The 27,575-nt window shown below is 52.8% G+C and overlaps 1 protein-coding gene across 1 annotated transcript in view; it reads left to right on the top strand.

The window, feature by feature from the left end:
- Positions 1-27,575, top strand: part of sik2a (salt-inducible kinase 2a) — a 299,174-nt gene that overhangs the window by 269,030 nt on the left and 2,569 nt on the right. Inside the window, exons 10-15 of the mRNA XM_063038587.1 lie at positions 9,480-9,708; positions 10,556-10,825; positions 15,895-16,055; positions 23,497-23,610; positions 26,273-26,364; positions 26,876-27,575. The exon at positions 26,876-27,575 is cut by the window's right edge and continues 2,569 nt beyond it. Coding sequence (XP_062894657.1) covers positions 9,480-9,708; positions 10,556-10,825; positions 15,895-16,055; positions 23,497-23,610; positions 26,273-26,364; positions 26,876-27,404 — 1,395 coding nt within the window. The 3' untranslated portion in view covers positions 27,405-27,575. The remainder of the gene's footprint in view (positions 1-9,479; positions 9,709-10,555; positions 10,826-15,894; positions 16,056-23,496; positions 23,611-26,272; positions 26,365-26,875) is intronic.

Raw genomic sequence — 27,575 nt, 5'->3', positions numbered from 1 at the left:
ATCATGGTGAATGTAGAGATACAGTGTGTTCACTGTATCATGTTGAATGTGGACACACACAGTGTGATCACAGCAGTGGGAACAAGCTCCAGTCCCTTTTCCACTAGTGTACAACGCTCCCTCAGTCAACAACTTCCGGTTTGTCTATGAAACTGTCCATTCCACCTCTTTTACATCTGCTCTTCACCTTCAGTGTATCACTGGGGCCGTTAGAGCCTGCAGTTTGCGATTTACAGTTTGGAGTTCGATTCAGCGACCTGGTGCTTTGCTGTGCTCCGTTAGAATTTGTTGAGGGGAGCACGAGGCCTCGCAGCTGGGAAGGTCAGGCGGTCTCTATCTCGCCGACTGAAGCGTCTGCTGACGGCCGCACTGAGGCGTCAAGGAAGATTGGAGCTTCGAGGGGAATGCGGGAGGCAAGCGAGCGTTCGGCTCCGACTGCCTGCCTGCCTTCCCGAATCGCCAGCGGGACGGTCCTCTGATTCTGGAGGAGGAGTCGGAGGGTCCTGTGACTCGCTGTGCCTTGTGCGTCGTGTCAGAGGAGGAGCACTGCATTACCTCGCATGTGGAGCCACGGGGGGGGGGGAGGTAAATGGGCCCTTTGTCAGCTGACTGATGAATGGGGAAGGGAGTGTGACCCGGACACAGTCAGTATTTTAAACCCTTGAGCTATAATCTCCATCTAACTACGTTTTCAAAGTGAAAACGGTGTCACTGCTATGACCCCAGCTCAGTCGCTCACACAGTTAAACCGTTCTTTTTTTTAATACTTTGTTTACAATTTTCAGTTTTACAAAGACAAAATATATTGAAGGTGTACGAGTTAAACCATTCTCTCCGCATGAACGACAGAGCCTGCTTGTGGTTACTTCGCCGTGCTGAACAGCAGAGTTTACAACGCGGTAGTGTGCGCTCGGAGCGAGGGCTTACTGAGATTAGCTGAGACAGGGAGCAGCTTCGAAAGCGAGTAAACAGGAAGTGTTGTGTTTGGGTAAACTGCTCGCACGGTGTTGTGGCACACTCTCTCGACGTGCTCTGACTGAACTATTTTCACCACCATTGGTCTGCTTGTCGTCACGTGTTCCGGGAAAGCAGCAAGGGACTGCGTGCTGCACGCCTTCTGCACAGATCTAATCGTCGCATCAGTGCAGCGAAGCGAAAAACAACAACAGGACGCGGGATAGAAAGTGTCGTAGTGTACTGCAGGCAGACCGCAGGGGCAGGGTAGACGTAAGGTCAAGAGTCTATCTTAAGAACGGTCGGGCTGAGGGGCCAATTCCTCATCGAAGCCTCTGAACTCCCTGCTACATCGTATTCAATGTGTCACTGATTAATCTGTTCCGTGCCTTACAACATTTAATATTTATGCACTTCAGTTTGTTATTTATGTGTGACTCATCCGTGCTGCCTGAGTTATTGTGTGTCACTACTGGGCTTTATGCCCCGGCTCGAAGAAATGTTGTCTTGCTTCTATATACATTATGTACGTTATATACACGTATGTATTTACATGGCAGTAAACTTGACTCCATCTTACTGGGCAAGTGTTCTGCTCAATAATCTTACAGCGGCAGGAGAGGGGTTGTCCGTCTCCTTCTCTGTCAAACAATGCAATAACTTGTCCCACCAGCTAACGGTTACAAGGAAGGCAGGCAGCCGGTCCATGGAAAGGAGGGAATGAGGGAACTATTTCCCAAAGCAGAGCTGCCAATGAAGAAGCAGCCGAGATGACAAGGTCTGGCCGGACGGAGTTGGTGCAAGTGCAAGGAGGCAAGGTCACATAGAAACATAGAAAATAGGTGCAGGAGTAGGCCATTCGGCCCTTCGAGCCTGCACCGCCATTCAGTACGATCATGGCTGATCATCCAACTCAGAACCCTGTACCAGCCTTCCCTCCATACCCCCTGATCCCTTTAGCCACAAGGGCGATATCTAACTCCCTCTTAAATATAGCCAATGAACTGGCCTCAACTGTTTCCTGTGGCAGAGAATTCCACAGATTCACCACTCTCTGTGTGAAGAACTCTTTCCTAATCTCGGTCCTAAAAGGCTTCCACTTTATCCTCAAACTGTGACCCCTCGTTCTGGACTTCCCCAACATTGGGAACAATCTTCCTGCATCTCGCCTGTCCAATCCCTTTAGGATCTTATACGTTTCAATCAGATCCCCCCTCAATCTTCTAAATTCCAACGAGTACAAGCCCAGTTCATCCAGTCTTTCTTCATATGAAAGTCCTGCCATCCCAGGAATCAATCTGGTGAACCTTCTTTGCACTCCCTCTATGGCAAGGATGTCTTTCCTCAGATTAGGGGACCAAAACTGCACACAATACTCCAGGTGTGGTCTCACCAAGGCCTTGTACAACTGCAGTAGTACCTCCCTGCTCCTGTACTCGTATCCTCTTGCTATGAATGCCAGTTCAGGGCAAAGTCCTTCGCAGGGTTGCCAGGCAGGGGAGACCTTGGGATCCAAGTTCAGAGCTCCTAGGAAGTAGCTGCACAGGTCGATAAGATGGTGAGCAAGGCTTACGGAGTGCTTGAAACACTGAGCTGTAAAGTCAGGGGGTTATGTTGCAGCTTTATAAAACTTTGGTTAGGCCACGTCTGGAGTATCGCGTACGTTCCTGGTCGTCCCACTGTAAGGAAGGATGTTGAGGCCTTGTGGAGAGGGTGCGGAAGAGGCCTAGCAGGACGAGGCCTAGCAGGACACAGCCGAGGTCAGAGGGCCTGTGCTGTCACGAGAGGCGAGATAAACTTGGTTTGTTTTCTCTGGCGGGATCTGATGGGGGTCTGCAAGATTACGAGAGGCACGGATAAAGGGAGTATCTGTTTCCCAGGGTTGAAACAGACTTGATAAAATCCCACATAGGAGATTAGTGGGCAAAATTAGGGCACATGGTATTGGGGGCAGAGTACTGACATGGATTGAAAATTGGCTGGCTGACAGAAAACAAAGAGTAGCGATTAACGGGTCCCTTTCGGAATGGCAGGCCGTGACCAGTGGGGTACCGCAGGGTTCAGTGCTGGGACTGCAGCTGTTTACAATATACATTAATGATTTAGATGAGGGAATTAAAAGTAACATTAGCAAATTTGCCGATGACATAAAGCTGGGTGGCAGTGTGAAATGTGAGGAGGATGTTGTGAGAATGCAGGTGACTTGGACAGGCAGATGCAGTTTAATGAGGATAAATGTGAGGTTATCCACTTTGGTGGTAAGAACGGGAAGGCAGATTATTATCTAAATGGAGTCAAGTTAGGAAAAGGGGAAGCACAACGAGATCTAGATGTTCTTGTACATCAGTCACTGAAAGTAAGCATGCAGGTACAGCGCTGTGAAGAAAGCTAATGGCATGCTGGCCTTCATAACAAGGGGAATTGAGTATAAGAGCAAAGAGGTCCTTCTGCAGCTGTTCAGGGCCCTGGTGAGACCACACCTGGAGTACTGTGTGCAGTTTTGGTCTCCAAATTTGAGGAAGGACATTCTTGCTATTGAGGGAGTGCAGCGTAGGTTCACAAGGTTAATTCCCGGGATGGAGGGACTGTCATATGTCGAAAGATTGGAGCGACTGGGCTTGTTTACTCTGGAATTTAGAAGGATGAGAGGGGATCTTATTGAAGCATATAAGATTATTAAGGGATTGGACACGCTGGAGACAGGAAGCATGTTCCCGCTGATGGGTGAGTCCAGAACCAGAGGCCACAGTTTAAGAATAAGGGGTAGGCCATTTAGAACGGAGTTGAGGAAAAACTTTTTCACCCGGAGAGTGGTGGATATATGGAATGCTCTGCCCCAGAAGGCTGTGGGGGCCAAGTCTCTGGATGTTTTCAAGAAAGAGTTAGATAGAGCTCTTAAAGATAGCGGAGTGAAGGGATATGGGGAGAAGGCAGGAACTGGATACTGATTGTGGATGATCAGCCGTGATCACAGTGAATGGCGGCGCTGGTTCGAAGGGTCAAATGGCCTACTCCTGTACCTATTGTCTATTGTCTATTGAAATGTCTCTAACACCAGAGAGCAGGCATTGAAGGTGAGAGGGGGTAGGTTCAAGGGGGATGTGAGGGGTAAGTTTTTGACTCAGAGAGAGTCATGGATGCCTGGAATGTGCTGCTTGGTGTGGTAGTAGGGGCAAACTCATTAGAGGTGTTTCAGAGATGTTGGGATGGGTAGGTGGATGTGAGGAAGATGGAGGGATTTGGGAATTAGGAGGGATTAATGTTTGGGTGTTTTTGATTTGCTTTTTACCTGGCTCAGCACAACGTTGTAGGCTGAATAGCCTGTTGCTGAGCTGTACTCTTTTATGTTCTATGTTTAAAGAACAGATGGAGTGGGATTTGTATGGCAGGTCTATTTGAAAATACGCCCAGGAAAATAAACTTAACGTTTTCCTCTCAGTTCTCCTCGCCACCTTCCCCCATCTAATTTCTGGCAATAGTAGAGGTTCCATTTCTGACGTCATCAAACCTCTTGCAAGCTCGGGGAGACGCTCTCTGGCACATAACAGAGCAGAAAGTACGGTCAGGAGTGGGAGCTTGGAGAAACTCTGTGAAACAGGACAGGGCAGAAAGTAGGGTCAGGGATGGGAACTCGGAGAGACTCTCTGAGACAGAAGGGCACGGGAATTGCGATCAGGGACGGGAAGTTGGAGAAACTCTCTGAGACGGAGGAGCACGGGAATTGCAATCAAGGACGGGAAGTTGGGAGTCTTAGTGCGAGATTTAGATATCGGGTCGGATCACAAGGAACTTACCCATGGACTGGATTTGGAATGTGTGTGGATGGATTATGTCTGCACAGCAGAGGGAGGAGGAAGAGAACGTGACGAAGCAGAGGGCGTTACTCCCTCAGAACTCGGAGACTGCGAGGGGAAGTAATTTAGACACAGCAGTCACTTACGCTGAGAGATCGGAGGAAATGTGCTTGGTGCTTTCAGAATCTTCTGATGGAGCCCTTTCTCCTGAACGGCAGGATGTCTCCCCGTTCAGAACATTTTGTTACAGGCGTTCTGAGTTCTGTAGTGACTCATTGTGCTTCTCCACGCTCACATTAATTACCACACTTCTCGGCTGTTAAACCACTGTGGAGTTGTCATTACCATGAATAAGTGCTTTACTCAGTTGCTGTGTAGCCAGCAGATGCTGGCAGCTCTCAGCGGGTCAGAAAGTACAAGCGTCTCACGTCAGTTACTGCTGCTGGCTTGTATTGGCATGCCGTTAACTCCAAACGTTAACCCTTTGTGGATGCTGCCCGACCGGCCGGCTATTTCCAACGACTTTCACCCCTCCTTGCAGGGTCGCGTGTGTTTTTTTTTCCCGCGATTTCCCCCCAACTCCCGTCCAGGAAGTGACAACGGTCACGGGGTCAAACAGCAGGGAGGCAGACCCCCTTCGGCCCTTCTTGTCCCTGTTGCCCCCCACCCCCCTCCGAACTGGTCTCAGCTCCCCGTGTTTGGCCCATAGCTCTCGGAACCTCTGGCACGTAGGTAGCGAGGTAGAGAAATTAGCAGAGCAGAGGGGAGTGGAAGGTTTGCAGAATTTGGGGACCCTTTGGCTTCTGTGCTCTGTCTTAACAGTATGCATACTTTGACAACAAGTTTAAACTCTGAACTTCCTGAACTAGAAATTTATTGTCGTTTATTTGTTGCTGTTGTTCAACGTTAAGTCGAGTCCGACTCCTGGACCATAGGATTTTCATGGCAAGGTACGGAAGTAGACTGCCAGGCCTCTCTCCCCCCCCTGCAGACACTGCTGCTGCACGGGTTGGGACCCGGCCGGGTTTTGAACCCAGGACCATCTGTCTCGAGGTCCAGGCCCTTACACCACGGGCCGGCCCCGTTGCAATTTATAGTTTATTATCGTTGCGTACTCGTGCCGCAGGCCAGCAAGTGTCAGGACGTGTCCCAGCGGTTTTTAAACTACCATAGACCCATAGAGAACTGCAGCACAGAAGCAGGCCCTTTGGCCCATCTTATAGAACAGTACAGCACAGTACAGGCCCTTTGGCCCGTCTTATAGAACAGTACAGCACAGTACAGGCCCTTCGGCCCGTCTTATAGAACAGTACAGCACAGTACAGGCCCTTCGGCCCGTCTTATAGAACAGTACAGCACAGTACAGGCCCTTCGGCCTACAATGTTGTGCCGACCCTCAAAACCCGCCTCCCATATAAGCCCCCACCTTAGATTCCTCCATATACCTGTCTAGTAGTCTCTTAAACTTCACTAGTGTATCTGCCTCCACCACTGACTCAGGCAGTGCATTCCACGCACCAACCATTCTCCGAGTAAAAAACCTTCCTCTAATATCCCCCTTGAACTTCCCACCCCTTACCTTAAAGCCATGTCCTCTTGTATTGAGCAGTGGTGCCCTGGGGAAGAGGCGCTGGCTATCCACTCTATCTATTCCTCTTATTATCTTGTACACCTCAATCATGTCTCCTCTCATCCTCCTTCTCTCCAAAGAGTAAAGCCCTAGCTCCCTTAATCTCTGATTATAATCCATACTCTCTGAACCAGGCAGCATCCTGGTAAATGTCCTCTGTACCCTTTTCAATGCTCCCACATCCGTCTTGTCCGTGCTGAACCGTTGAAATGGAGCTCGCATCCACCACGGGTGCTGGCTGCTCGCTCCACGCCTTCACCGCCCTCCGAGTGACGACGTCTCCCCCCTCGCGTTCCCCTTAAGCCTCTCACCTTTCGCCCCTTAACCCACGACCTCCGGTTGTCGTCCCACCCAATCTCAGTGGAAAAAGCCCTGTTTGCATTCACCCTGTCTATACCCCTCATAATTTTGTATACCTCCATCAAATCTCCTCTCAATCTTCTACGTTCCAAGCAACAAGATTATTAAGGGATTGGACACGCTGGAGGCAGGAAACATGTTCCCGGTGTTGGGGGAGTCCAGAACCAGAGGCCACAGTTTAAGAATAAGGGGTAGACCATTTAGAACGGAGTTGAGGAAAAACTTTTTCACACAGAGGGTTGTGGATCTGTGGAATGCTCTGTCTCAGAAGGCAGTGGAGGCCAAGTCTCTGGATGTTTTCAAGAAAGAGTTAGCTAGAGCTCTTAAAGATAGCGGAGTGAAGGGATACGGGGAGAAGGCAGGAACTGGATACTGATTGTGGATGATCGGCCATGATCACAGTGAATGGCGGTGCTGGCTCGAAGGGCTGAATGGCCTACTCCTGCACCTATTGTCTATTGTCTATTGAACAAAGTCCTAACCTACTCAGTCTTCTCTGAATGGGGCCTCGTTTATTACCGTTGCCAGCTACGGTGAAAAGACCACAAGGTGCAGGAGCAGAGTTAGGCTTTTCGGCCTGTCGAGTCTTTGCCACTCATCTTGTGTGATGTGTTCACGCGCATGGCACGGTTCATCGAGATAGTCCAAGGTTTGAAGAAAAACACGTGAATCGAGTGCAGAATGAAAGGGCAACAGCTGCCCAGAAGGAACAGCACAGGTAGGTGAGGAGGCGGGGGATGATGAGGGGGTAGGCCGTGAGGTCAGGAGTCCATCTTACTGCACAGGGAGGCCACGAAGCCTTCCCATCCGTGAGCCGAGGCAGCACGAGGCGACGGTGGCAGAGGGCTGAGGCGCAGGTAGGCGATGAGGGGCAAGGTCAGAACGACGCAGAGAGGCTGAGGCCGGGGGTCCGCCTGACCGTAACCAGGGGGCCGCTCCGTCGCATGTAACAGTGGGGAGGGGGTTGTCCTCGGGCCTGGCCGTAGGCGGCTCCAGGATTTCGGGACCTCCGTGGGCAGGAGGGAGAATGCCCAGGGTGGGCGGATATCGGATTTCTGGCTACGCAAGCAAAGAGACGCAGAGGGTCAGGTGGGGGGGGTGTCGAAACCAGTGCGTGCCCTGTAAGTGGCTGGTTTGCCCCCCCGCGCCAGGCCCGCCAGTGCCTGACTGATACCGTATAAGCAAATTGAGCAGCCCAGAAGCAGCAAACCTATGGGTCAGCATATACATGATGGGCCGAATGGACGCCTCCCACGCTCTCAATAATTTTTTTATTACATACTTATTCATTCATTGGGATTCATCATCATCATCACCATCAGGTGCCGTGCCCAGTTTGATCTTTGACTGCCATGGCCCACACACTCCTGTTTCAGGTCAAGTGGATCAATTCATTGGTATTCATTTCCAGTTCTCTGGCTGCTGTCTCCACCATCATTTGCCTTTGTCTTCCTCTTGCTTTCTTCCCTTCAACCTTTCCCATAATTACCGTGCATTCTAACTCCTCTTTCCTAATCACATGTCCAACGAAGTTACGTTGCCTTTTCATGATCTCATACATTATTTCTCTTTTTGTGTTTGCTCTGTTCATGACATCCTCGTTAGATATTCGTTTCGTCCATGATATTCTTTGCATCCTCCTCAAAAACCACATCTCTGCTGCTTCAATTCGTTTCCTCATGTTACCAGACATAGTCCAACATTCTGAGCCATATAACATAACTGGATAAATGTAACATTTCAGTACTCTAAGGTGGGTTGTCATGCCTAGTTTAGTATTGGTCAGTATACTCTTCATTCTCGTAAAGGTGTCTTTTGCCATCCCTATTCTTCTTTTGATGTCCATGTCGCACCTGCCATCTGATGTCACCCAACTTCCTCAGTAGCTAAGGTTCTGTACTTGTTTTATGTCTTCCCCGTTTATTCTCAGCCTGTAGATGGGATTCCCCTTCTTTTTGGATATCACCGTATATTCTGTCTTCTTGCAATTGATAGATAGACCCACTTTTGCAGTTCCTTTGAGATCACAGCGCAGAATTTCCCTGCGAGGCATGCCGCCCAGCCAGATCGCGGGACCGTTTACAGTGGCCGGTTACCCTACTAGCCAGTATGCCCTTGGACTGTGGGAGGAAACTGGAGCACCAGGAGGAAACCCACGCAGTTTTGTTTTTATTTATTTCCTTGCTTCAGACTCCCAAGCAGGTTAACAAGTTTCACGACACGTACCGGTGACAATACACCCTGATTCTGACTCTGATCAAGTGAAGAAGTGCAGAACGGGCTCCCACTTTAACCCGAGCCGCATCACGGGGCAACTTACGATGACCAATTAGCCTTCCAAACGGAACGCCCCTTGGACTGATTGGGGGGGGGGGAACGTACGAACGCCTCGCGGATGACCGAAAGGCCACGGGAACAGAATTAGGCCATTTGACCCGTCGTTTCGTCACGGCCGCTGATCTGTTTCCCCGCTCGGCCCCGATCGCCTGCCTCGGCCAGCCCGTCCCCCATTTGGAGCCGAACTCCGAACTCCGAACTCCGACGCCCTGCCGCCCTAGCAGTGTCGCGCCGTCTGCTACCCTACCCAGCCGACGAACGCCGGGAGCTGCGTGGTTGAAGGGTGAAGGACCCTGTTGGCGGGAGGAAATCACCACTTTCCCACAGGCAAATCCCCCCCCTCGGGCAGCCGGTGACCAGGGCCCTCGCGACCACCGACTAACGCCATGACCCCATCTCCGCAGGTAAACGGCTGCCTCCTCGACCCCCTGCCCCCCTCGATACCGAGGAAGGGGTGCCCGCCGTCCCCCAGCAACATGATGGAGACCTCGATTGACGAGGGGATAGAGACCGAGGTGGACTCAGAGGAGGACCCCGCCCAGGTCTACGCGTCCTTCCAGGCAATGAGGTGTGGCCAGCGTCGCCACACACTGGCGGAAGTCACCAACCAGCCAGTGGTGCTGCCAAGTACAGGTAGGAAGGCACTGTCCTCCTGGGAACGCCGGGGCGCCTGAGCAGGGGGGCTCCCAACCTGATGGGAGAGGAGAGTGGACCATGGGAGAAAGGGAAGGAGGAGGGACACCAGGGGGAGGTGATGGGTGGGAAAGGTAAAGGTCTGGAGAGGAAGGAATCTGATCGGAGAGGAGAGTGGACCGTGGGAGAAAGGGAAGGAGGAGGGACACCAGGGGGAGGTGATGGGTGGGAAAGGTAAAGGCTGGAGAGGAAGGAATCTGATCGGAGAGGGGAGTGGACCGTGGGAGAAAGGGAAGGAGGAGGGACACCAGGGGGAGGTGATGGGTGGGAAAGGTAAAGGGCTGGAGAGGAAGGAATCTGATCGGAGAGGGGAGTGAGGCCATGGGGGAAAGGGAAGGAGGAGGGACACCAGGGGGAGGTGATAGGCGGGTGAGGAGAAGAGGTAGGAGGCCAGAGTTGGGAGCTGAAAGAGAGGGAAGGTGGAAGGGAAATGTAGGGGGGGGGGAGAAAGGAGGAACTTGATTAATTAACCCCACAACCGAGTACATCACATGCACATCATGCAGTGTACCCCCAAAATGCACCCATAACTCCAGCGAGTGCGGGTTCCCATCGTTAACATTTCAATCGGCCTGCTCACTGCCGAACTACCCGAGGGCTGGGCGGAAACCATTCCCAACCGCTGGAGCGCGCCGGGAAAACATGGCGGGAAGTTGAGAGAACCCTGCAGGGCTGTTTGCTGGTGACCGAGCTAGCCGGATCCATGGGGTTTGTGGCAAGAGAACGGGGGGCGGGGGGTGTCTCGGTGCGCCGGTGGGGCTAACATCTGTGCCTTGCCCCGACACAGGGAAGCTGTTCACCGTGGGGGACAACCCGTCCGTGGGGAGCTTCGACTCCGAGTACGACGTGGGGCTGGTGCACAGCGAGCTGGGCGCCTTGGAGGACACGCCGCCGCTGGCCGGCCAGTCCGTGGCCCGGATGAACCCGCCGCTGGCCGGCATCAAGCCCCCGAACCCGGCCATGGAGGCACTGGCCTCGCAGAAGCGCGAGGTGCAGAACCGCTCCCCCGTCAGCTTCCGGGAGGGCCGGCGAGCCTCGGACACGTCCCTGACACAAGGTGAGTGCCGGACTGCGTCCCCCCCCACCCTACCGTGCGCGGACGGGTCTGAGTGTCCTGCCCAGCCCACCTCCTCCGTCCACCTCATCTTCCAGTACCGGGAAGCGGTTCCTTCAATTTATGTACAGATACGTACACCACTGCCCCGATTTAGACCATATAAGGTACAGGAACAGAATCTGGCCCTTTGGCCCATCGAGGCTGAAATGGCCCTCACCCCCCAACTCCTGCCGTTCTCCCCGTATCCCTTCCTGCCCTGTCCAGTGGCCGACCTATCCACCCCTGCCTTAAACACACCCAACGACCTGGCCTCCACAGCCGCCCATGGCAAGGGATTCCCCGCCCTCTGGCCTGTCCCAGACTAATCACCGGGCAATCGGCCATGACCCGCCAGACCTGCCGACCCCCTACGTCAGCGGTCCCCAACCACCAAAGCATGTGCTACCGGTCCGCGGGGAAACGATAGGAGTCAGCTGCACCTTTCCTCATTCCCTGTCACGCACTGTTGAACTTGAACACAGGGTTGCCAGCTGTCCCATATCTGCCGGGACATCCTGTATATCGGGCTAAATTGGCTTGTCCCATATGGGACCGCCCTTGTCCTGTATTTCCCCTGCTAAGGTAGAGCGTTCCTATGAAACCTTTCGTAAGCCGAAATGGCGTAAAGCGAAGAAGCAATTACCATTAATTTATTTGGGAAAAATTTTTGAGCGTTCCCAGACCTAGAAAATAACCTACCAAATCGTACCAAATAACACATAAAACCGAAAATAACACTAACATATAGTAAGAGCAGGAATGCTATGACAAATACACAGACTATATAAAGAAGAAATAATGTATGTTCAGTATAGACCATAAGACCATAAGACAAAGCAGCAGAAGTCGGCCATTTGGCCCATCGAGTCTGCTGATCCATTCTCCCATTTATTCCCACTCCCCCGCCTTCTCACCATAACCTTTGATGCCCTGGCTACTCAGATACCTATCAATCTCTGCCTTAAATACACCCAATGACTTGGCCTCCACTGCTACCCGTGGCAACAAATTCCATAGATTCACCACCCTCTGACTAAAAAAATTTCTTCGCATTTCTGTTCTGAATGGGCGTCCTTCAATCCTTAAGTCATGCCCTCTCGTACTAAACTCCCCCATCATGGGCAACAACTTTGCCACATCCACTCTGCCCATGCCTTTTAACATTCGAAATGTTTCCATGAGGTCTCCCCTATAGTCGGGAAGATTAAGCCAAAACCGATTTGGGGGAAAATGGGCACGTACGCACACGTCACACATGCGCACACAGGTGCCCGCGCAAGGCTTCATGGCCCTGGTAGTCTTTTTGGGGTGAACACATGTGTCCCGGGATTTGACTGCTACTTTTGTCCCTAATTTGGGAGTGAGAAAGTTGGCAACCCTAACTGTAAAAGACATGTTGAGGTGAGTGTAACCCCACTTGAACACGCACCCACCCTCCTCCACCACCGATCAGCCGGCCCGCAAGAATATTGTCAATATTAAACTGGTCCGCGGTGCAGAAAATGATGGGGACCCCTGCACTACGTCTTTGGGACGACCGGAGGAAACCGGGGGCCCCGGGGAAAATCCTGACGGTCCGGGGGGAGGACGTTACTATGACGTCGGAACTCCGACGCCCCCACCCCCACCCCCCGAGCTGTAATAGCAGCCCAAGGGACCTTTGCAATGGGGATCAAATCAGCGACTTCAGACCCTTCCCCTGACAGACCAGGCCAGGTGCCGGTCGGAGAGTGGGAAGCTGGCCGATTATCGACTTTTCCCATCTGTTCTGGGGGTGTGGTGGGGGGGGCCTCCTTTCGATCTGGGCCCTTTCAGACGCCCTCCAAAGTCGACCAGTCACCAGGGGGTGGAGTCACATATCGGCTAGGGAGTAGAAGGGGAAGATTTCCTCCCCGGGCAAAGTCTTGTTCAGCCAGTGTTCTGACAGCAATCTGCGTCCTCGTATGCCTGCTGTTGCCGATAATTACCTTCATTTCCAGTTAATTTAACTTGAAAATCCCGTGATATGTTGAAGGGGTATTGGGCTGAGAGGCGGTGATGAAATGGTGGAACAGACTCGATGGGGCAAACTAATTTTATGCTCCTATATCGCGTGGTCTTACATTCCGAGAAAGTACCTTGCAGTGCAGAATTCTGTAAATTTTTTTTTAAAAATCGGACAAAAGCGTTGTGGGTATTTTCGTACAGCGTTTGAGCAGTAAATGGTGTACCGTCCATTATACAGGGGAAAAAAACTCATCAACTGAGAAAATTTTGTTTATTTATTTGTTTATTTTCTTTAAATTGAGATACAGCACAGAACAGGCCCTTCCATGCCGCCCAGCGATCCCCCAATTTAACCCCGGCCTAATCATGGGACAGTTTACAATGACCAGTTAACCGACCCACCGGTATGTTGTCGGACTGCGGGAGGAAACCCACGCAGTCACGGCCGGAGAGACAATAGGGGCAGGAGTAGGCCATTCGGCCCTTCAAACCAGCACCGCCATTCAGTATGATCATGGCTGATCATCCACAATCAGTATCCAGTTCCTGCCTTATCCCCATAACCTTTGATTCCGCTATCTTTAAGAGCTCTATCCATCTCTTTCTTGAAAGCATCCAGAGACTTGGCCTCCACAGCCTTCTGGGGCAGAGCATTCCATATATCCACCACTCTCCGGGTGAAAAAGTTTTTCCTCAACTCCGTTCTAAATGGCCTACCCCTTATTCTTAAACTGTGGCCTTTGGTTCTGGACTCACCCAACAGTGGGAACATGCTTCCTGCCTCCAACGTGTCCAATCCCTTAATAATCTTATATGTTTCAATCAGATCCCCTCTCAGCCTTCTAAATTCCAGTGTATACAAGCCCAGTCGCTCCAATCTTTCGACATATGACAGTCCCGCCATCCCGGGAATTAACCTTGTGAACCTACGCTGCACTCCCTCAATAGCAAGAATGTCCTTCCCCAAATTTGGAGACCAAAACTGCACTCAGTACTCCAGGTGTGGTCTCACCAGGGCCCTGTACAGCTGCAGAAGGACCTCTTTGCTCTTATACTCAACTCCCCTTGTTATGAAGGCCAGCATGCCATTAGCTTTGTTCACTGCCTGCTGTACCTGCATGCTTACTTTCAGTGACTGATGTACAAGAACACCTAGTTCTCATTGTGCTTCCCCTTTTCCTAACTTGACTCCATTTAGATAATAATCTGCCTTCCCATTCTTACCACCAGAGTGGATAACCTCACACTTATCCACATTAAACTGCATCTGCCCACTCACCGAGCCTGTCCAAGGCACCCTGCATTCTCACAACATCCTCCTCACATTTCACACTGCCACCCAGCTTTGTGTCATCGGCAAGTTTGCTAATATTACTTTTAATTCCCTCATCTAAATTATTAATGTATATTGTAAACAGCTGCGGTCCCAGCACTGAACCCTGCGGTACCCCACTGGTCACCGCCTGCCATTCCGAAAGGGACCCGTTAATCCCTACTCTTTGTTTTCTGTCAGCCAGCCAATTTTCAATCCATGTCAGTACTCTGCCCCCAATACCATGTGCCCTAATTTTGCCCACTAATCTCCTATGAGATTAGGTACAAGAGAATGTAGAAACTCCTTATGGGCAGTGGCTGGAATCGAACCCGGGTCGCTGGTACCGTAAAGCATCGCGCTAACGGCTACGGTACTGCCACTGTGGTGGGGATTTGTAAATCAAAGCCTGGCTATCCCTTGAACCCCTTCAGCTGCTCGCGGCTGGGGTCTGAACCGTGCGCCTGATTTGTCGCTCCAGAACAGGATACGGCTAACGGCGGAGCAGGGGGTGTGGATGGACTTTAGTGACGGCTCTGAGAAGGTTGCGTACGGCAAGCTGATCTGGAAGATTGGACAGAGCTGGGGAAGGGGATGCAGAGGGAGGCGGGAGGGAGGGAGGATTCAGAGGGAGGAAGGGAAGGAGGATTCAGAGGGAGGAAGGGAAGGAGGATTCAGAGGGAGGGAGGGAGGGAGGGAGGATTCAGAGGGAGGAAGGGAAGGAGGATTCAGAGGGAGGGAGGGAGGGAGGGAGGATTCAGAGGGAGGGAGGGAGGGAGGATTCAGAGGGAGGAAGGGAAGGAGGATTCAGAGGGAGGGAGGGAGGGAGGATTCAGAGGGAGGGAAGGGATTCAGAGGGAGGAAGGGAAGGAGGATTCAGAGGGAGGGAGGGAGGATTCAGAGGGAGGGAAGGGATTCAGAGGGAGGAAGGGAAGGAGGATTCAGAGGGAGGGAGGGAGGGAGGATTCAGAGGGAGGGAAGGGATTCAGAGGGAGGAAGGGAGGGAGGATTCAGAGGGAGGGAGGGAGGGAAGGGATTCAGAGGGAGGAAGGGAGGGAGGATTCAGAGGGAGGGAGGGAGGGAGGATTCAGAGGGAGGGAAGGGATTCAGAGGGAGGGAGGGAGGGAAGGGATTCAGAGGGAGGGAGGGAGGGAAGGGATTCAGAGGGAGGAAGGGAGGGAGGATTCAGAGGGAGGGAGGGAGGGAGGATTCAGAGGGAGGGAAGGGATTCAGAGGGAGGAAGGGAAGGAGGATTCAGAGGGAGGGAGGGAGGATTCAGAGGGAGGGAGGGAGGATTCAGAGGGAGGGAGGGAGGGAAGGGATTCAGAGGGAGGAAGGGAGGGAGGATTCAGAGGGAGGAAGGGAGGGAGGATTCAGAGGGAGGGAGGGAGGATTCAGAGGGAGGGAGTATTCAGAGGGAGGAAGGGAGGGAGGATTCAGAGGGAGGAAGGGAGGGAGGATTCAGAGGGAGGGAGGGAGGGAGGATTCAGAGGGAGGAAGGGAGGGAGGATTCAGAGGGAGGGAGGGAGGATTCAGAGGGAGGGAGTGGTTGAGACAGGCACAATTGCAACATTGAGGCATATGGGTGTCTATGCGAAAGAGTGGGTCTTGCAGGGTCAGGGCTGGAATGCTGCGGCCAGCATGAATGAGATGGGCCGAAGGGCCTGTAACCGAGCTGTGAGACTCGCTGAGAACAAGCAGGCCAGGGCTGACCTCCGGCTCGCCCTTCCAGGTATCGTTGCCTTCCGCCAGCACCTGCAGAACCTGGCCAGGACCAAGGGGGTGCTGGAACTGAACAAGGTGCAGATGCTCTACCAGCAAATGAACTCAGACGTCAACCTCGACTCCCTGCCACCAACACAATTACAGAGGCTCCTCACCACCTACAACCAGGTAAGCCCGCCTGGCGCCATCCCAACAGTCGCACCCCGATCACCGGTAATACTGGGTCCCAAACCGAGACAACAGCACCTGTACAAACCCCCTCGCCACCCACATCCAGGTAAACCTGCCCACCCTGACAGTCCTCCTGTGACGGTCATACCCCGATCACCGGTAATACTGGGTCCCAAACCGAGACAACAGCACCTGTACAAACCCCCTCGCCACCCACATCCAGGTAAACCTGCCCACCCTGACAGTCCTCCTGTGACGGTCATACCCCGATCACCGGTAATACTGGGTCCCAAACCGAGACAACAGCACCTGTACAAACCCCCTCGCCACCCACATCCAGGTAAACCTGCCCACCCTGACAGTCCTCCTGTGACGGTCATACCCCGATCACCGGTAATACTGGGTCCCATACCGAGACAACGCACGACCTGATGAGCACAGCCGTGAACTCATCCATGAAAAGTTTTGAGGAAAGTTCGGAGCAAGAACGAACGCAGTTAGAAAGGTGATCTCTGTCCTGCTTCTTGGAACCACTGTGAGGTTCCTCTTGTCCTAAACACAAGGATCTCCCCCCTCCCCTCCAAAGGATTGCCATCGCTGTTATTTACGTCTGCATTTGGCCTCCAGGAAACCGAATGCGGCTGGTCTCCTCCTGCACTTTATTCCTCCTACAGGTTGCCCGACCCCACAGCCCCTACCAGGACCCCAACACTCATCTGGCTAATCCTGTGCTACAGTCAATGGCAGCTTCACTAAAACCGATCAACCTCCGGGTGCACCCTCCATTCTATCCTGAGTTTCACTCACAGCGCGAGTCATTATAGAGACACTCAACTTCCCTCAAACTATCCCGCTCACGCTAACTTATTTTTAATCCATTTCAAAGTTCAAAGTACATATACAACCCAAGGTTCATTATCTTGTGGGCATTCACAGTAAATACGAAGAAAAATATTAATAATAAATGAATAAACAATGAATATCAGGAACATGAGACAATAGACAGTAGGTGCAGGAGTAGGCCATTCAGCCCTTCGAGCCAGCACCACCATTCACTGTGATCATGGCTGATCATCCACTATCAGTACCCCATTCCTGCCTTCTCCCCATATCCCTTGACTCCACTATCCTTAAGAGCTTTATCTAACTCTTTCTTGAAAGCATCCAGAGAATTGGCCTCCACTGCCTTCTGAGACAGAGTATTCCACAGATCCACAACCCTCTGTGTGAAAAAGTTTTTCCTCAACTCCGTTCTAAATGGCCTACCCCTTATTCTCAAACTGTGACCTCTGGTTCTGGACTCCCCCGACATCGGGAACATGTTTCCTGCCTCCAGCGTGTCCAATCCCTTAATAATCTTATATGTTTCAATAAGATCCCCTCTCAGCCTTCTAAATTCCAGTATATAAAACCCCAGTTGCTCCAATCTTTCAACATATGACAGTCCCGCCATCCTGGGAATTAACCTCATGAACCTACGCTGCACTCCCTCAATAGCAAGAATGTCCTTCCTCAAATTTGGAGACCAAAACTGCACACAGTACTCCAGATGTGGTCTCACCAGGGCCCTGTACAACTGCAGAAGGACCTCTTTGCTCCTGCACTCAACTCCCCTTGTTATGAAGGCCAACATGCCATTAGCTTTCTTCACTGCCTGCTGTACCTGCATGCTTACTTTCAGTGACTGACGTACAAGAACACCTAGATCTCGTTGTACTTCCCCTTTTCATAACTTGACACCATTCAGATAGTAATCTGCCTTCCTGTTCTTGCCACCAAAGTGGATAACCTCACATTTATCCACATTAAACTGCATCTGCCCACTCACCCAGCCTGTCCAAGTCACCCTGCATTCTCATAACATCCTCCTCACATTTCACACTGCCACCCAGCTTTGTGTCATCTGCAGATTTGCTAATGTTACTTTTAATCCCTTCATCTAAATCATTAATGTATATTGTAAATAGCTACGGTCCCAGCACTGAACCCTGCGGTACCCCACTGGTCACCATCTGCCATTCTGAAAAGGACCCGTTAATCCCTACTCTTTGTTTCCTGTCTGCCAAACATTGGTCCTTGAAAGTGAGTCCACTGGTTATGGGAACAGTTCAGTGTTGGGGGTGGGGGGGGAATGAAAGATGTTATCCTCTCTGGTTCAGGAGACTAATGGTTGAGAGGTAATAATTGTCCCTGAACCTGGTGGTGTTGGTCCTGAGACCCCTGTACCTCCTTCCTGATGGTTGAGGGGTAATAACTGTCCCTGAACCTGGTGGTGTGGGTCCTGAGGCTCCTGTACCTCCTTCCTGATGGTTGAGGGGTAATAACTGTTCCTGAACCTGGTAGTGTGGGTCCTGAGGCTCCTGTACCTCCTTCCTGATGGTTGAGGGGGTAATAACTGTTCCTGAACCTGGTGGTGTGGGTCCTGAGGCTCCTGTACTTCCTTCCTGATGGTTGAGGGGTAATAACTGTCCCTGAACTTGGTGGTGTGGGTCCTGATGGTTGAGGGGTAATAACTGTTCCTGAACCTGGTGGTGTAGGTCCTGAGGTTCCTGTACCTCCTTCCTGATGGTTGAGGGGTAATAACTGTCCATGAACCTGGTGGTGTGGGTCCTGAGGCTCCTGTACCTCCTTCCTGATGGTCAAGGGGTAACAACTGTTCCTGAACCTGGTGGTGTTGGTCCTGAGACCCCTGTACCTCCTTCCTGATGGTTGAGTGGTAATAACTGTTCCTGAACCTGGTGGTGTGGGTCCTGAGGCTCCTGTACTTCCTTCCTGATGGTTGAGGGGTAATAACTGTCCCTGAACTTGGTGGTGTGGGTCCTGATGGTTGAGGGGTAATAACTGTTCCTGAACCTGGTGGTGTAGGTCCTGAGGTTCCTGTACCTCCTTCCTGATGGTTGAGGGGTAATAACTGTCCATGAACCTGGTGGTGTGGGTCCTGAGGCTCCTGTACCTCCTTCCTGATGGTCAAGAGGTAACAACTGTTCCTGAACCTGGTGGTGTGTGTCCTGAGGTTCCTGTACCTCCTTCCTGATGGTTGAGGGGGTAATAACTGTCCCTGAACCTGGTGGTGTGGGTTCTGAGGCTCCTGTACCTCCTTCCTGATGGTCAAGGGGTAACAACTGTTCCTGAACCTGGTGGTGTGTGTCCTGAGGCTCCTGTACCTCCTTCCTGATGGTTGAGGGGTAATAATTGTTCCTGAACCTGGTGGTGTGGGTCCTGAGGCTCCTGTACCTCCTTCCTGATGTTTGAGGGGTAATAACTGTCCCTGAACCTGGTGGTGTGGGTTCTGAGGCTCCTGTACCTCCTTCCTGATGGTCGCGGGATAACAACTGTTCCTGAACCTGGTGGTGCGTGTCCTGAGGCTCCTGTACCTCCTTCCTGATGGTTGAGGGGTAATAACTGTCCCTGAACCTGGTGGTGGGGGTCCTGAGGCTCCTGTACCTCCTTCCTGATGGTTGAGGGGTAATAACTGTTCCTGAACCTGGTGGTGTGGGTCCTGAGGCTCCTGTACCTCCTTCCTGATGGTTGAGGGGTAATAATTGTTCCTGAACCTGGTGGTGTAGGTCCTGAGGTTCCTGTACCTCCTTCCTGATGGTTGAGGGGTAATAACTGTCCCTGAACCTGGTGGTGTGGGTCCTGAGGCTCCTGTACCTCCTTCCTGATGTTTGAGGGGTAATAACTGTCCCTGAACCTGGTGGTGTGGGTTCTGAGGCTCCTGTACCTCCTTCCTGATGGTCGCGGGATAACAACTGTTCCTGAACCTGGTGGTGCGTGTCCTGAGGCTCCTGTACCTCCTTCCTGATGGTCGAGGGGTAATAACTGTTCCTGAACCTGGTGGTGTGGGTCCTGAGGCTCCTGTACCTCCTTCCTGATGGTTGAGGGGTAATAACTGTCCCTGAACCTGGTGGTGTGGGTCCTGAGGCTCCTGTACCTCCTTCCTGATGGTTGAGGGGTAATAACTGTTCCTGAACCTGGTGGTGTGGGTCCTGAGGCTCCTGTACCCGCTTCCTGATGGTTGAGGGGTAACAACTGTTCCTGAACCTGGTGGTGTGGGTCCTGAGGCTCCTGTACCTCCTTCCTGATGGTTGAGGGGTAACAACTGTTCCTGAACCTGGTGGTGCGTGTCCTGAGGCTCCTGTACCTCCTTCCTGATGGTCGAGGGGTAATAACTGTTCCTGAACCTGGTGGTGTGGGTCCTGAGGCTCCTGTACCTCCTTCCTGATGGTTGAGGGGTAATAACTGTCCCTGAACCTGGTGGTGTGGGTCCTGAGGCTCCTGTACCTCCTTCCTGATGGTTGAGGGGTAATAACTGTTCCTGAACCTGGTGGTGTGGGTCCTGAGGCTCCTGTACCTCCTTCCTGATGGTTGAGGGGTAATAATTGTTCCTGAACCTGGTGGTGTAGGTCCTGAGGTTCCTGTACCTCCTTCCTGATGGTTGAGGGGTAATAACTGTCCCTGAACCTGGTGGTGTGGGTCCTGAGGCTCCTGTACCTCCTTCCTGATGTTTGAGGGGTAATAACTGTCCCTGAACCTGGTGGTGTGGGTTCTGAGGCTCCTGTACCTCCTTCCTGATGGTCGCGGGATAACAACTGTTCCTGAACCTGGTGGTGCGTGTCCTGAGGCTCCTGTACCTCCTTCCTGATGGTCGAGGGGTAATAACTGTTCCTGAACCTGGTGGTGTGGGTCCTGAGGCTCCTGTACCTCCTTCCTGATGGTTGAGGGGTAATAACTGTCCCTGAACCTGGTGGTGTGGGTCCTGAGGCTCCTGTACCTCCTTCCTGATGGTTGAGGGGTAATAACTGTTCCTGAACCTGGTGGTGTGGGTCCTGAGGCTCCTGTACCCGCTTCCTGATGGTTGAGGGGTAACAACTGTTCCTGAACCTGGTGGTGTGGGTCCTGAGGCTCCTGTACCTCCTTCCTGATGGTTGAGGGGTAATAACTGTTCCTGAACCTGGTGGTGTGGGTCCTGAGGTTCCTGTACCTCCTTCCTGATGTTTGAGGGGTAATAACTGTCCCTGAACCTGGTGGTGTGGGTCCTGAGGCTCCTGTACCTCCTTCCTGATGGTTGAGGGGTGATAACTGTCCCTGAACCTGGTGGTGTGTGTCCTGAGGCTCCTGTACCTCCTTCCTGATGTTTGAGGGGTAATAACTGTTCCTGAACCTGGTGGTGTGGGTCCTGAGGCTCCTGTACCTCCTTCCTGATGTTTGAGGGGTAATAACTGTCCCTGAACCTGGTTGTGTGGGTCCTGAGGCTCCTGTACCTCCTTCCTGATGTTTGAGGGGTAATAACTGTCCCTGAACCTGGTGGTGTGGGTTCTGAGGCTCCTGTACCTCCTTCCTGATGGTCGCGGGATAACAACTGTTCCTGAACCTGGTGGTGCGTGTCCTGAGGCTCCTGTACCTCCTTCCTGATGGTTGAGGGGTAATAACTGTCCCTGAACCTGGTGGTGGGGGTCCTGAGGCTCCTGTACCTCCTTCCTGATGGTTGAGGGGTAATAACTGTTCCTGAACCTGGTGGTGTGGGTCCTGAGGCTCCTGTACCTCCTTCCTGATGGTTGAGGGGTAATAATTGTTCCTGAACCTGGTGGTGTAGGTCCTGAGGTTCCTGTACCTCCTTCCTGATGGTTGAGGGGTAATAACTGTCCCTGAACCTGGTGGTGTGGGTCCTGAGGCTCCTGTACCTCCTTCCTGATGTTTGAGGGGTAATAACTGTCCCTGAACCTGGTGGTGTGGGTTCTGAGGCTCCTGTACCTCCTTCCTGATGGTCGCGGGATAACAACTGTTCCTGAACCTGGTGGTGCGTGTCCTGAGGCTCCTGTACCTCCTTCCTGATGGTCGAGGGGTAATAACTGTTCCTGAACCTGGTGGTGTGGGTCCTGAGGCTCCTGTACCTCCTTCCTGATGGTTGAGGGGTAATAACTGTCCCTGAACCTGGTGGTGTGGGTCCTGAGGCTCCTGTACCTCCTTCCTGATGGTTGAGGGGTAATAACTGTTCCTGAACCTGGTGGTGTGGGTCCTGAGGCTCCTGTACCCGCTTCCTGATGGTTGAGGGGTAACAACTGTTCCTGAACCTGGTGGTGTGGGTCCTGAGGCTCCTGTACCTCCTTCCTGATGGTTGAGGGGTAACAACTGTTCCTGAACCTGGTGGTGCGTGTCCTGAGGCTCCTGTACCTCCTTCCTGTTGGTCGAGGGGTAATAACTGTTCCTGAACCTGGTGGTGTGGGTCCTGAGGCTCCTGTACCTCCTTCCTGATGGTTGAGGGGTAATAACTGTCCCTGAACCTGGTGGTGTGGGTCCTGAGGCTCCTGTACCTCCTTCCTGATGGTTGAGGGGTAATAACTGTTCCTGAACCTGGTGGTGTGGGTCCTGAGGCTCCTGTACCTCCTTCCTGATGGTTGAGGGGTAATAATTGTTCCTGAACCTGGTGGTGTAGGTCCTGAGGTTCCTGTACCTCCTTCCTGATGGTTGAGGGGTAATAACTGTCCCTGAACCTGGTGGTGTGGGTCCTGAGGCTCCTGTACCTCCTTCCTGATGTTTGAGGGGTAATAACTGTCCCTGAACCTGGTGGTGTGGGTTCTGAGGCTCCTGTACCTCCTTCCTGATGGTCGCGGGATAACAACTGTTCCTGAACCTGGTGGTGCGTGTCCTGAGGCTCCTGTACCTCCTTCCTGATGGTCGAGGGGTAATAACTGTTCCTGAACCTGGTGGTGTGGGTCCTGAGGCTCCTGTACCTCCTTCCTGATGGTTGAGGGGTAATAACTGTCCCTGAACCTGGTGGTGTGGGTCCTGAGGCTCCTGTACCTCCTTCCTGATGGTTGAGGGGTAATAACTGTTCCTGAACCTGGTGGTGTGGGTCCTGAGGCTCCTGTACCCGCTTCCTGATGGTTGAGGGGTAACAACTGTTCCTGAACCTGGTGGTGTGGGTCCTGAGGCTCCTGTACCTCCTTCCTGATGGTTGAGGGGTAATAACTGTTCCTGAACCTGGTGGTGTGGGTCCTGAGGTTCCTGTACCTCCTTCCTGATGTTTGAGGGGTAATAACTGTCCCTGAACCTGGTGGTGTGGGTCCTGAGGCTCCTGTACCTCCTTCCTGATGGTTGAGGGGTGATAACTGTCCCTGAACCTGGTGGTGTGTGTCCTGAGGCTCCTGTACCTCCTTCCTGATGTTTGAGGGGTAATAACTGTTCCTGAACCTGGTGGTGTGGGTCCTGAGGCTCCTGTACCTCCTTCCTGATGTTTGAGGGGTAATAACTGTCCCTGAACCTGGTTGTGTGGGTCCTGAGGCTCCTGTACCTCCTTCCTGATGGCAACAGTGAGAAGAGAGCATGTCCTGGATAGCTGGGGTGGGAGGGGTCCATTAATAACTGTGAATTAAATGCACCATGATGAAAGATTGTGCCAAAACAGAGGTGTTATCAGCCTGACCTTTCATTTCAGGATGAGGTTTCACAACAGCAGGCCAATGCAGCCCTGTTCCCCAACGGAGTTCACCCACACCTGTTGTCAAGACGTCAGAGCCTAGAAACGCATTACCTGCAGCATCGATTGCCGGTAAGGAGATTGCGTAGACATGCTGGGCTTTCCCTGCTGTACGGCTACGGCACGCGATCATAACAGACGCCAAGGAAAGCAAGTCCCATTAGACGATAAGACAAGGGAGCAGAATTAGGCCGTTTGGCCCGTCGAGTCTGCTCCGCCATTCCATTGTGGCTTGAGTTATTATCCCTCTCAATCCCGTTCTCCCCTTAACCCTTGACACCCCACGGAGAACACGGAGCATTGGGAGCAGCGGGTTAGCCGCCGGGGGTTGCGTGTCTGGAGAGCTTCGCCTTTCTGGGGCCGACTCTCCCGGCGCAGAGCTCGGGGAAAAGCGATGCAAGAGACTTCCAGCATCGTAAATCGGCGAGTTGTTTTGTTATGTCTCCTCTCGCTGTGAAACGGGGGACACCTCTTTCTCCCTTATTAGGGAGAGAGAGAGAGAGCCTGTGGTGTGTTGAATACCGGGTGAACGAGTAGCCTTTGGAGTACTGCAAGTCTGTGTCTTTGTTGATGCTTTGCTGCACGCTCGAGTGCTCAGTGGGGGGGCGCCGATGCTTTTTCGCTGGTGGAGGACGGGGGGGGGGGATCATCGCTTTACTGCTGCTTTTGCGTGGGAGCGGGGAGCTGGGGGAGGTTTTTGAGGTTCTAACGTTTAACTATCATTCATTCTTCGGGGCACCCCTCTGTTTTCGTGGATGCCTGCAAAGAAAAAGAATTTCAGGATGTACATTGTATATATTTCTCCGACATGAAATGTACCTATTGAAAACCCATTGACTAGTCCAGAAGCTAGCAATCTCTGCTCTAAAGATACCCGATGACTTGGCCTCCATGCCAACAAATTCAACAGACTCGCTTCCCTCGGGCCGAAGAACTTCCTCCTCATCTCTGTTCTAAATGCAAGGGGCAGCGGCGAAGATCAGCGCGAGGGAGCTTTGCGCGTTGCTTAAACAGTAACCCGCGATCCAGCGCGTACTGTCAACCAAGCTTCTCTCATCGATTCCCGGCTCCAAGCCTACTCAAAGTAAACAAGGCTAATAATCTCTATAAAACTATGAGCGATGAGCTCATTGCAACAGTGAGGGTCACGGCCAGCAGGAGGAGGTTCATTCCTCCAGAGGGGAGTGTCGATCTCGACAGCACAGGCTCACTGGATCCAGTGCAGGACTCCCTGAAGCTTAATTTGCAGGTTGAGTCTGTGGTGAGGAAGGCAAACGCAATGTTTGCATTCATTTCACCAGGACTAGAATATAAACGGAAGGATGTAATGTGGAGACTTTATAAAGCACTGGAAGTACTCTGAACAGGTTCGGGCCCCCTTATCCTAGAAAGGACATGCTGACACTGGAGAGGGTTCGAAGGAGGCTCACGAAAATGATTCCGGCTTGTCATGTGAGGAGCGTTTGACGGCTCTGGGCCTGTATTCACTAGAGTTCAGAAGAATGAGGGGTGACCTCATTGAAACCTATCGAACGTTGAAAGGCCTCGATAGAGTGGGTGTGGAGAGGATGTTTCCTGTGGTGGGAGAGTCTCAGACCAGAGGACACAGCCTCAGGGTAGAGGGGCGTCCTTTTCGAACGGAGATGAGGAGGAACTTCTTTTGCCAGAGAGTGGTGAATCTGTGGAATCCGTGACCACAGGCGGGGTGCGGAAGCCAAGTCATTGGGTGTATTTAAGGCTGGGGTGGATAGATTCATGATTGGTCAGGACATGTAGGGGTACGGGGGGGGGAAGGGAGGAGACTGGGGCTGAGGGGGGAAATGGATCAGCCATGATGAAATGGTAGAGCAGACTCGATGGGCCGAGTGGTCTTATGGTCTAGTAAATCACCTCTCTAATATCTGCTAGTGACAAACTGTATCACTATTGAAACTGATGACATGTCAGTACCTGGTCATAATCATACTTTATTGATCCTGGGGGAAATTGGTTTTCGTTACAGTTGCTCCATAAATAATAAATAGTAATAGAACCATAAATAGTTGAATAGTCATATGTAAATTATGGCAGATGGAAATAAGTCCAGGACCAGCCTATTGGCTCAGGGTGTCTGACCCTCCAAGGGAGGAGTTGTAAAGTTTGATGGCCACAGGCAGGAATGACTTCCTATGACGCTCTGTGTTGCATCTCGGTGGAATGAGTCTCTGGCTGAATGTACTCCTGTGCCCACCCAGTACATTATGTAGTGGATGGGAGACATTGTCCAAGATGGCATGCAACTTGGACAGCATCCTCCTTTCAGACACCACCGTCAGAGAGTCCAGTTCCATCCCCACAACATCACTGGCCTTACGAATGAGTTTGTTGATTCTGTTGGTGTCTGCTACCCTCAGCCTGCTACCCCAGCCCACAACAGCAAACATGATAGCACTGGCCACCACAGACTCGTAGAACATCCTCAGCATCGTCCGGCAGATGTTAAAGGACCTCAGTCTCCTCAGGAAATAGAGACGGCTCTGACCCTTCTTGTAGACAGCCTCAGTGTTCTTAGACCAGTCCAGTTTATTGTCAATTCGTATCTCCAGGTATTTGTAATCCTCCACCATGTCCACACTGACCCCCTGGATGGAAACAGGGGTCACCGGTACCTTAGCTCTCCTCAGGTCTACCACCAGCTCCTTAGTCTTTTTCACATTAAGCTGCAGACTAACTAGTGTTTTCCTCTCCTCCACAGAACCCAAGCTTACTGAATAAAGCACAAAACAGCTGCCCCATGTACTGCAAGGAAGCACCAAGGAGCCTAGAGCAACAGCTACAGGAACACAGGTGAGGGGCCCCCGGGTCACCCCGAGCTGAGGGTCGCGTTACCACTGGCAACGCAGCGGTTCGTGTGACAGTCACCCGGCTCGGAGTGCGGCCCCTGGCATCCGAAGGAGTCGGTACGCCCTCCCGACGATGGGGGTAGTCCGTGATTGTCGACCCTCCGGCGATTAGGCCGGGAAGGGCCGGGAGGGCCCGTCCGACCTGAATCAACGTCCCTCCGGCCGCCAGCATATCGGAAGCCCGAGGCCCTGGCGGCGTAACGGTCAGTGCCACGCCGTCCCCTCACGGGGGCGGGCCGGAGCGTGGAGTCCAATTCCGCCCCCCACCCCCAACCCAGCGACCCCACGTGGGTTTCCTCCCACAGTCCGAAGGCCCGATACAATGCCGGGGTGGGGCGGGGGGGGGGTCCACGTGGAATGCCGGGCGGGTGGGGCTGAGGCAAGGGTCTGTGACTGAAGCTTATCTTGCGTTCTCTCCCCCTCTTCCTTCACCTCGTCCCCAAACCCCACTTCAGGCTGCAGCAGAAACGTCTGTTTCTCCAGAAGCAGTCCCAGCTCCAGGCCTACTTCAACCAAATGCAGATCGCCGAAGGCGCCTATCCCCAGCCGGCGCAGCAGATGCCCACCCCTCACCCGGACGTGCAGCCGCCGTTCGGCATGGCGCAGCCCCTGACGCCCGCAGAGCAGATGCGCTGCGACCCGTTCCTCCGCCAGCACTACGAGCTACAGCTCCCTCCGCCGCAGATGGGCCCCTCGCTTCCGCTGCAGGCCCGCCTGGAGCAACAGCTGCCATTCCCGTACCAGCCCTGCAGCGTGGTCGGGGCCACGGCGCCCGAGCTGGGCTACCCGGAGCAATGCCCCTACGCCCTCGACCAAACCCAGCAGGCTGCCCTGCCCCTGACCGAAAACCAGGCCGGCGAACCCGCTGCCGACTCACCGGAGACCTACAAGGACGTCGCGGTCCCCGAGCTGCCAGGGCTCTTCGACTGCGAGATGATGGAGACCGTGGACGCTCAGCACGGGGGCTACGTCATGGTGAACTGAGCGGGCTTCCGCGTGACTTCGCCAAGGAGGGAGGGATGGCCGGAAGAGAAATGGAGTCCATTTCGTCGTGTGCGTTTCGAGATATCACTAAACCTGACGACGTTTTCCCTTCGTAAAGCGTAGCTGGGGGGAGTGGAGATCTGCAGTACGGAATTGGCTCACTTGTAGAGG

Source organism: Mobula hypostoma, chromosome X2 (genome assembly GCF_963921235.1).
Source record: "Mobula hypostoma chromosome X2, sMobHyp1.1, whole genome shotgun sequence".
In the NCBI taxonomy this organism is placed as follows: Eukaryota; Metazoa; Chordata; class Chondrichthyes; order Myliobatiformes; family Myliobatidae; genus Mobula; species Mobula hypostoma.
The sequence above is the reverse complement of the archived record's forward strand: the minus strand, read 5'-3'. Positions and strand labels throughout refer to the sequence as shown.